A 9,960-nucleotide genomic window follows, 5' to 3' on the forward strand; every position below is an offset into this window, starting at 1 on the left:
CTTTTCTTTTCTTTTCTTTTTTTTGGCCAAAGCAAGTTAGACAAATTGAATAGTTGTTGTATAGTCCCTAAGGTTAGTTTGGATTCAGCATTTCAGTTGGAACTGGATCAGTTGCTATTGGCACACTTGTCTTGTACCCTGTTATGAGACACGTTAATCTCAATTGGTCTAGATCCAATTGAAACTGGACCCAAGCCAACCCCGGTTAGTTTTAGTGCGCTGCCTAATTGTCGTTACGGCAAACAATATTTAACATATCTCATATCTGTGATCATGGCCATATCTAACGCTTGAAAGTCAACAGATAAGTCGTATATATTCTTGTATCTTCTATAATTTTATCACTTATCTAGTCATAATACAAATTAAAATATAACAAGTAGTCTTTTGTTTTCAAGGTTAAAATCAATCTTTTTTGATTTGGGATGATAAAAAATGTTTTAGGTAGTCCGACTTTAATACAATTTTCTTACAAATGCACATGCAATTCATGAGTGTCACGTGAAGCCATATGGGTGAAACATTAGCAATAAAATTTGATGAGTAAATTTAATTGTTTTATAGCTGATGTGAATTGTCACGTCAGTTTCTACCGGTGTCCATAGGTGGACAGTTGATTACGGTAATTTCAAGGCATACCATAATAGCTGGTTATAGACGACGTATTGACCTTGCACTTTAAACCTAATTATAACGAGGTTGTGTCATGATGGAGTAAATTCTGCCCCCAAAGCTGTTCATCCGAATGAATCCCAGAAGTACTCATCATAATTTTAGGGAGTTTTTGTATTTTACAGCTACTTCGATAATTAGGCTCAATTCCGATGGACCCAAATTTGTTAGGTCAGAAAATTCCTTGCCAATTCATGTTGTCCCGATTCTAGCGTATTGTTAGTTATGGATTACATTCAAGTAAATCGATGCATCGTGTTAGCAATGGTTGGTTTGCAGAGGATGAACTTTAAACAAACCATCAAAACAATTGAGAGCGACGTTAGAAAAACAATCAAACATTTGGTCTTAGCATTTAAACAAGAAAAAAGGTTCAAAAAAGAGCATTAATAAATAACTCAAAACTCTACCGTAAATTGCATTGGTAAGTTTTGGACTCTCTACTTTACTTTTTGCAAGTTAAAATTGTAGTCGCCAGATCTTGTTCTTTGAGTTAGCGTGGTAAGGAAAATGGATATGAGTTTCAGAGCAATCAACAAAGGTTCTCTGTGCAAGAAAGGATAAGAAATATGGACGTGGGTTTTATTATGTCCATGTCTGCCTCCCAATTCCTCCCCCCAAGAGAAAACCTCTCCTTGCTTGGTTACTAAAGCAGCATGTCGCCGACCACAAGCTATATATATTCTGAACATCAAGCACTGCTGCAGATTCCATGGGTCTAGGCACTAAAGAATCAATCTTAACGCCAGAAGAACTTCATCCCTATGTATTTTCCTCCACCTAGAATGCCATCGCCAGTGCTTTCCCCCCAAATAAAAACATCCCTTAAAGCATCACACCATCATTGTTACCAGAGCCTTGGGTTGATGAGCTAACAGCACTTGACAAACTAACTCTGAAAGCATCCATGCCTGTACCATTTTTGCGCCATCTGAGGCCCCTGATGACAGAGAATGGACTGAGCTACAAGCAGAATCTGAGGGAAAGAAAACCTTGGGAGGCACAGCATACAATAGCACGTCTGACAATGCCTTCTCTAAACCAATTTTTGGAGGGCTTTCATGTGGAGTAAGCAGATGAAGGGGATCAGCCCCATCCTAAATCAAAACAAGAAAACTTCTTGAATTAGTGAATCAAATGGTGAACTACAGTATATGAATGAGAAAAACTGTAGGAACATAAAGAACATCTTTTGATGAACATAATATTGAATAAAGTGAAAAAAGAAAATCGTAGGAACAAAATAGAACACCTTCTGTGAACTGCCACCACTGCCAAATGGAGAGCTCAAAGGAGAACTTCTTCGGGTGTGTGCTCTAGGACTATTTGCCTTAGACGAACTAGTGACCTCTACTTCATGAGGCGTGATCTCCAGCCAATTAAACTACCCATTGGGGTCAACTATATGCAATATATAATAAAGATAATGGTCAATGATATCTACTCTCAAAAGGTATAAAAATCTAAAAAGAGCTTCTTGAAACATTTTTGCTAGTCTGGATGATATTACTCTGGTTTAAAATATAAGAAATCAAGATGGAGCTTCATGATTAACAATCACTAAGACAAATGGCCCTCCATGACTAATCTAGTCATACTTGGTTCCTAATCGTTTCTAGTGTATTAACTACATGCAAGAAGTATAAAAAGTTAGCATAACTTCACAATCTAGTAGCATATTACTTTTTAGTTATAAGATTGAGAACGGTCTTTGTATACGAGGAAAATTTATTAGTCTTACTCCTGCAATGTAACTTTTTCTTCTGGGACTGTAATTTGACAAATGAACGATTAGAGTTCATGAACTTCCTAATTCCATCATGCTCACCAAAGATTGAGTTGATCTAAGCAGCTCCGGCACCTATTAATTTTGCACCTTCTAACATAAGAAAGAGTCGAGAAGAAACGTCACACTTTTCTGTCTTGAGGTTATCACACCTGAAAAATTAGAGTCCATTTATGGAGCAAAGTAAGTTCATAGATTGGATAGCCATTAGACCAAATGATTGGAATTACATTATGCATGAGGGATACATAGAGTGCATATAAGCTAGGTCAGACTTAGTAGAAAACATATCTGAAATATAATGATCAGAAACAAAAACAAGCAAGAGGACATGGAATGTAGCCATACCTCACGATAGACCAACTTCATACTTCTTCAAGTCCAACTCCATCCTTTCCCACTTCATCGAACTCGCGTTGGGAAAAACTTGTAACAGTCTAATATCCCTATCAGTGCTATCCCCAGCAAGGCTATTCCGATGAATTGGAAGAACATCCTTCTTTATATGGGTTAACAGATTGTACAACACCAGCTGCCCCTCCACATTCTGCATAAACAACTCTTGGTTTTTCCAAAACTCCAAGGGCCTTTCCGGATAGTCTAATAAGATCGAGTGAAATATAAATGAGTTTAGTCTACGACTCCTTCACACCAAATTCAAACAAAACCCATATAACCAAAGGTCGGCTGCTTGTTTCTCGGTGCAGATTTCTTGAAGGAAACCTTTCTCAAGCAGATTTCTCTACTAACTTTATATCAAAGGATATCCTAAAATTCCAAACTCGAAAGTATTTGAGCTCTGGCAAGGCCCCAAGCCTGTCACATTCCCATATTTCTAGATTATCAAGAGTGGTGAGGTTTTCCAATCTCTGGGGCAGGGATTCAAGATTTGGCAGTCGCTCAAGATGAAGAGAGGATAAACTAGAAGGCAGCAAACACTTCTCAGGAAAAGATACCAACCCTTGACATCCACCAAAGGACAAGTCCACAAGACAAGTGAGTCTGTGCAGCCCCCACTCGTATGAGGGCCTGAGATTCTCAGAGTCTAAGATTGTGAGTGACAACAGATTGGCCGGTAAGCCCCCTTCTGGAAATGATGCAAGACTTGAGCAACCATCTATATGTAGTACTTCAAGAGATGTGAGGCTGTACATTTGATGTGGCAGGGACTTGAGACGCCTGCAATTAGAGATTCTTATTGATCGCAGCTTGGTTGGCAAGCCAGGTTCTGGAAAAGGTAAAATTAGTGGGCACTCAACTACTTCCAAGTAATCGAGACCCTTGAGGTTCTGTATCCCTTCAGGTAATGACTCGAGGTTCTTACAATTGCTGATGATGAGCTCCTTCAGGTTCATGACAGTGTTGGATGTGACAGTGGACAACCCAAAAGTTCCTTCCGGGAAGGACATGATAGAATGACAACATGAAATTTTAAAGAATTCAAGACAGATATTGCTTTGCATCTGCTCCGGAAGTGACTCCAAACTCATGCAGTCATGGATTTCAAGTGTTTTAAGCGTGATGGGCAACTGGCCTCTTGGTAAAGATGTGAGAGAAGAGCAACCTTCAATTACCAAGTATACAAGTAAAGGAAATGCCTTCTCATTGTCATGCATCGTCCATTCACATAGGAACAACAGAGCCTTACAATCCTTGATCTCAAGGCTTATGAGCAAGGAAGGCAAGCCTGTCGCAGGAAAGGACACAAGTGAGGGGCATTTTGAGACCCTCAACTCCTTAAGAGATGAAAGTTCATATAAACTTTGTGGCAACTCCTTTAAGAATGGACATCCTGAAATCTCCAAATGCTGGAGGCATTGGAGATTTTGCAATCCAATTTCATTGGACGAAGTTGTGAGCTCACCAAGACCAGCGATCTGTAATTCTTCAAGAGCTGTTAACTGTTGAAGAAACCCTTCAGGAAAACATGTGAGCATGGAAATTTGACACATACGCAAGTAAGTAAGCGAGGTGAGGTTAACTACGCTTTGTAACACCCTTTCATCAAACTTATTTACTTCTAATTCACAGATTGAAGGAAGCCCTGGAAGTTCAGCCAATTCTTGGCATCCATTTATTTCAAGCATTGCCAAGGAAGGAAAAAGATGGGGTAGTTCTCTCAGGTTGGGACATGTGCATATAGAAAGCTCAGGGAGGCAAGGGAATTCACTACTTTGTTTTAAGCTATCATCAACTGTAAAAACCCTTGGAAGACTTTCCAATGCTTCATACCCCATAATACTCATTTTTTTCAAGGCAGGAAACTGGTGCAACAATTGAAGTCTCCTCTGCCTTCAACTCCAGAAGAAGACTACTCCTCCCACTGGACCCACAGTAACATGTTGTCAAACTTTAAAGTCTCCGGGGATGGAAAAGGCATAGCAGAAGAACATCCATCACCATAGAACTCAGTGCCTATTCTTTTTATTCCTTCCATTCCTTCAACCATTAGGTCTTTGAGAGAGGATCCTCCGCTCGAGCTCAAGGTGCTCATACTCGATTGAAATTTTATAATAATTTTTACCCTGATTTTTTTTTTTAAAAAAAAATCAGTAGTATTTTAACTTTGATCTATATTTCACATCCTAAATAGAAAGTTTGTAATATTACATATATTATGTTTACTATGTTAATATTTATAACATATTTATACACTAATTATAGAATCTTTTATATATATATATGAAGACTGTATATACACGAGTGAACTAACGATTAAAGTCGAATGAGCCGAATCGAATTTATACAGGTCGAGCTCACGAGCTTTATTTGAACTGAACCAAGTTTATACAAGTATGTCTTATTTAATATAGGATCAAATTATTGTATTTACCAAATGGGAGATGATTGGGGTACAACCCATTTGTACAATTTTGGCACAACCCACTTACAATGAGGTGGGGTCCATACATGTAGGCCCCACCTCATTGTGAGTGGGAGTTGTACCAAATATGGGCCATTCAGTATTAATTTTAACAATAAAATGTGATGTAGACCGTTGTTTTCAGCTGCAGCACAGAAGCCGAGTTTACTTTTCCCAAGACCGGTAGTTGGCCTGGGACCAACATAAAACAGTACATCAGTGCATGATCCTGCCACTATCTCAATTCTCAGCCAAGCAGAAGTGACAAGATACATACATAGGATAAACTCAGAAGGTCATAGCCATGAACTCCATGGATGAGCCGAAGAAGCTTCATATAGCCCTGTTTCCATGGCTAGCCTTTGGTCACATGATCCCTTTTTTAGAGCTCGGCAAGCTCATAGCCCGAAAGGGTCACTGTATTTCATTCATATCAACCCCTAGAAATATTGAACGCCTCCCGAAGATCCCACCAGATTTAGCACCTTCCATAACTTTTGTGAAGCTGCCCTTACCCCACGTAGAGAATCTGCCAGAAAACGCAGAAGCAACCATGGACGTACCATACCACATAATCCCATACCTTAAGATAGCCCACGATGGTCTTCAAGATCCTTTGTCTCATTTTTTAGAAACTTCGGCTCCTGATTGGATTATTCACGACTTTGCCCCTCACTGGTTACCACCAATCGCCACCAAGCTAGGCATCTCACCGGCTTTCTTCAGTATTTTCAAGGCATCAACCTTGTGCTTTTTCGGACCGTTAAAGTCGAGTACAAGGACGGAGCCCGAGCATTTCACTGTCCCTCCCAAATGGGTCCCTTTTCCAACCAAAATAGCGTTTCAATTATTTGAGGCTAAGAAAATCTTTGACAACCTTGAAGTCAATGATTCCGGTGTTTCAGACATGTTTCGTCTCGAGATGGTGGTCTCAGGCACCGAAGCCTTGGCTGTTAAAACCAGCATGGAGATCGAAGGTGAGTGGTTGAAGCTCCTTGGAGAGCTTTATAATAAACCTGTAATTCCAGTGGGCTTATTGCCACACTCGGCGCAAGAAAACGGAGACAACAACAAAGATAGCAGATGGGATGTGATTGTTGAGTGGTTAGACAAGCAAGAGAAAGGGTCAGTGGTTTATATAGCACTCGGAAGTGAAACTCAACCAAGTCAACAAGACTTCACAGAGCTGGCTCTTGGACTCGAGCAATCAGGATTGCCCTTCTTTTGGGCTCTAAGAAAGCGAAGCGGCTCTGTCGGTGGGGATTCAGTTGAGCTACCGGAAGGATTCGTGGAGCGAACCGGAGGTCGTGGGATTGTTTGGACGGATTGGGCGCCTCAGTTTCGAATATTAGCTCACGAATCGGTTGCGGGTTTCTTGACTCACTGCGGTTGGAGTTCAGTGTCGGAGGCATTGCAATTTGGACGCGCACTCATTATGCTGCCCTTCTTGACGGACACAGGATTAATAGCAAGGTTTTTGGAAGAGAGGGAGGCAGGAGTTGAGGTGCCCAGAAATGAGCAAGACGGGTCGTTTACAAGGGACTCGGTGGCCAAAACGTTGAGGCTGGTTATAAAGGATGTGGAGGGAAGGATTTATCGGGACAACGCCAAGGAAATGGCTGACATATTCGGAGACATGGACCTCCAGTCCAGATACACCGACAAATTTGTTGAGTTCCTTCAAAACCACAGCCGTGTCGGTGTAGCATGAATTTGCCTTCTTGTTTAGCCTTCTCTTACGCATGAATAATATATGTTCCACGTGTTGGTTGAAGTTGAAAAGATTTTTCTTTGTTTTTATTGATAGAATTAAAGGGGCTTTTCTTTCATTCTCTCATAATTTTTTTTTAATCATTGAACATACAAATCTAATGGTTGATATAAATTTACAAAAAGATGGATAAGAGATGGATCTGAACATACAAAATCTTGATTGAAACTCCCCTGAAAAATGATTCAATCTCATTTTATGTTGATTGAAACTGGGTGAGAACACACAAGTTGCACCGTTACAAATTCAACCATTGTAGTTAGAAGTGATAAGTGTTAATTAAAACGGGTAGGAAACACGCCAATGCAACTGAAAAAAGGTGCAGCCGCTGGACATTGTTCGATTAATTAATTATTTGAGTTTTACAGGGAGTCTATCTACATACTTTATCGCCAATAAATTATCTCTAAATATCCATTTACTCGAATGGGACATCAACCTACTTTCCTCAGTATCTTGCTTTGATGAAGCATCCCCACCCATCAATTCCTGAAAGCTGTCCACCTTCACCGGTGGTGCTCTAACAATTAATGCCCATGTTCCTGCACGCAAACAAGAAAACTCATAAAAATTCACTCAACGATTTCTTTTGCTAATGGCACATTAGTGGAAAGCATATATTCTTCTTTAGAGCTTTTTCTTACTACGTCTGAATTTGGGACATTTAAAGGGAAGCCATCTGTCTAAATTGACTGTCAGGTTGATGAAGATTTGAGATTGCAGCCATCTATCAATGTACTTGGCTTGACGAGGCAACCGACGTACTAAGGAAACTATGAGTATTAGTGCAGAAACACAAATTAATAAGGCAGGGAGTTCAAATCCAACGAAAAATTAATAAGACTGGGAGTTTAAATCCCACAGAAAATGGAAGGGAGTTGGTGTTCAGTTAGCAGCTGCCAGCTGCTAAGACGAATAGGGACCTAGGGACCCTAAAACTAGTGGAGCAAAAGAAAATAATTAAGACGTACTTTTTGCACATAAAATTGTCATTAAATCTCATTATTGCATTATGTGCTTCTAAATAAGTCGGTAAACATTATATATTATTGAAACAGTTAGACTCACTCAATTACAGTATGAAATTTTGGTGATATTCACAATCACATAGATGATTATGCAATTCTGAAGGAAGAAGATCAGGTTGGCTAGGACTCATATGTGGATCCTGATATCTATGGATTATTTTTGATAGCTTTAATATTTTAAGCTAACATTTGTGTAGTTAGTTATATTTATTTGTAATTAATTGCGTTACATCCATTGTTTTATGTAACATGTTTAGAAAGACGTTTGTATTTTGGTAAGTTTTTATGTATGTGTATGTGTCGTTTGTGGCGCTTGTTTTGATGTACTTAGAGTACTTAATACATGTAAAAGAAAACTACGTGTCTAATTAATATATTTAGGTAATTCAATCAGGTATGTGTTGTGTTATCACTTCTTAAGTCTTTAGAAGAAAAAATATATTTCACTGAGAGAGTTCATCTCTAATGTTGTAATGTCACGTGTGTAAAAGTCTATGGGCCTTACTCACTCTCAAAAGACGCCTTGAGAGAGGAGGGGTGTCCATGGCTTATAAAGTGTCCAGGTCATATATCTCTTGGCGATGTGAGACACTTTAACATGCCCCCTCACGTGTGGCAACTTTTGACCAAACACGTGTTCAACATTGGAAGGGAAAGACTCATCATCGTCCAAAGAATCTGCTCTGATACCATGTTAAATCACCACTTTTTCTAAAAGCTTAAGCTGATAGGTAAATTTAATCAATTAATCAATACTTTAACACTTCCACTTACGTGTGGGCTCAAACTTCCTTTTTATAGATTAGGGCCCAACACGTGAAATATTTAATTGAAACGGGAAGTAAATGACGGAGTCTAGAGTCCCACATTGCCAAGGTATGCCTGGGTTGTGGGCTTTATAAGCCTTGAGCAAACCTCTTCCCTTGAGGTGCTTTTTGGGAATGAGTAAGGCTCAAATGACTTTAATATGGTATCAGAGTCACAAGCCCTTGGACAATGTTGAGCCTTCCCTCCCGATGTTGAACATGTGTTTGGCCAAAAGATGCCATACGTGAGGGGGCGTGTTAAGAGTCCCACATTGCCAAGGTATACTTGGGTTGTGGGCTTTATAAGCCTTGAGCAAACCTTTTCCCTTGAGGTGCCTTTTGGGAATGAGTAAGGCTCAAGTGACTTTAATAACGTGAAAACCGGAAGTTTTTGTTTACGAATTTGCTGGTTCAAATTTTGGGTGTTACAATGAATATCATGGCAGAAAATCAAAGAAATGGCGACCCGACCCGACTCGGATCTGAGTTTCAAACTCGGCTGAAGGTAGGGGATGATGGCACATGTGGTTTTACTTGAATGATGGCACACATTTTTTTTCTAAGGTCAATTTGGTAATTGACAAAGCCTTAATAAGGGTAAAACAAACAAATTTGAATTAAAAAAAAAAAAGTCACGTGGTACGCACGTGTAGTAAATTCTGTCTAGTTTGACGGATAAGGTAGATGGAATGACGATATTGAAAATTCTGAGAACTTTGTGGGAGCACATTGCAAATTTTTAAACTTTGGTAGCCAAATTGAAAATGGGTGACAACTTCGCGAAAGTGAATTGTATTTAACTATTTATTTTGTTACTTATATTTTTAATTTTTTTTAATTAATTTTTGTTCGACTTTTTTTTTAGTCTTGACCCTGAAGTTAAATCCTAACTCTACAATTACTTGCTATGCATTATTCTTATCTTTCTATCATTTTCTCAGTTTTTATTTTTTAAAATCATTACTGAATCTGTGTGACTAATTGTTGAATACTTATGAGGTCCAAACATGTAATTTTAAAAGACGGAAGAATAG

General features: G+C 39.1%; 3 protein-coding genes across 3 annotated transcripts; 1 reads left to right on the forward strand and 2 right to left on the reverse strand.

Moving 5' to 3' along the window:
* Positions 1-1,109: 1,109 nt before the first annotated feature.
* Positions 1,110-3,011, reverse strand: LOC133879262 (uncharacterized). The gene is made up of 3 exons (XM_062317790.1): positions 2,823-3,011; positions 1,925-2,056; positions 1,110-1,769 (listed from the first exon to the last, which is right to left on the reverse strand). Exons 1-3 carry the CDS (start codon positions 3,009-3,011, stop codon positions 1,506-1,508), a joined length of 585 nt encoding a protein of 194 aa, XP_062173774.1. The 3' UTR covers positions 1,110-1,505.
* On the reverse strand, positions 2,494-4,695 carry LOC133879263 (putative disease resistance protein At3g14460). The gene is made up of 2 exons (XM_062317791.1): positions 2,807-4,695; positions 2,494-2,610 (listed from the first exon to the last, which is right to left on the reverse strand). Exon 1 carries the CDS (start codon positions 4,693-4,695, stop codon positions 3,187-3,189), a length of 1,509 nt encoding a protein of 502 aa, XP_062173775.1. The 3' UTR covers positions 2,494-2,610; positions 2,807-3,186.
* An 880-nt stretch (positions 4,696-5,575) lies between these two features.
* On the forward strand, positions 5,576-7,103 carry LOC133880164 (putative UDP-rhamnose:rhamnosyltransferase 1). Its single transcript, XM_062319056.1, has one exon. The coding sequence runs from the start codon at positions 5,626-5,628 to the stop codon at positions 7,030-7,032; it is 1,407 nt and encodes a 468-aa protein (XP_062175040.1). The 5' UTR covers positions 5,576-5,625; the 3' UTR covers positions 7,033-7,103.
* Positions 7,104-9,960: the final 2,857 nt, after the last annotated feature.

This window comes from Alnus glutinosa, chromosome 10 (genome assembly GCF_958979055.1).
Source record: "Alnus glutinosa chromosome 10, dhAlnGlut1.1, whole genome shotgun sequence".
NCBI lineage: Eukaryota > Viridiplantae > Streptophyta > Magnoliopsida > Fagales > Betulaceae > Alnus > Alnus glutinosa.

What these genes read in the sequence shown, in the direction of transcription:
- LOC133879262 (XM_062317790.1), bottom strand. Translation starts at nt 3,011, where the DNA reads ATGCAGAATGTGGAGGGGCAGCTGGTGTTGTACAATCTGTTAACCCAT. An exon ending in TGGACTTGAAGAAGTATGAA is followed by an intron (nt 2,057 to 2,822) that starts GTTGGTCTATCG and finishes CCCAATGGGTAG; the next exon opens with TTTAATTGGCTGGAGATCAC. An exon ending in GTGGTGGCAGTTCACAGAAG is followed by an intron (nt 1,770 to 1,924) that starts GTGTTCTATTTT and finishes GTTTTGATTTAG; the next exon opens with GATGGGGCTGATCCCCTTCA.
- LOC133879263 (XM_062317791.1), bottom strand. Translation starts at nt 4,695, where the DNA reads ATGGGGTATGAAGCATTGGAAAGTCTTCCAAGGGTTTTTACAGTTGAT.
- LOC133880164 (XM_062319056.1), top strand. Translation starts at nt 5,626, where the DNA reads ATGAACTCCATGGATGAGCCGAAGAAGCTTCATATAGCCCTGTTTCCA.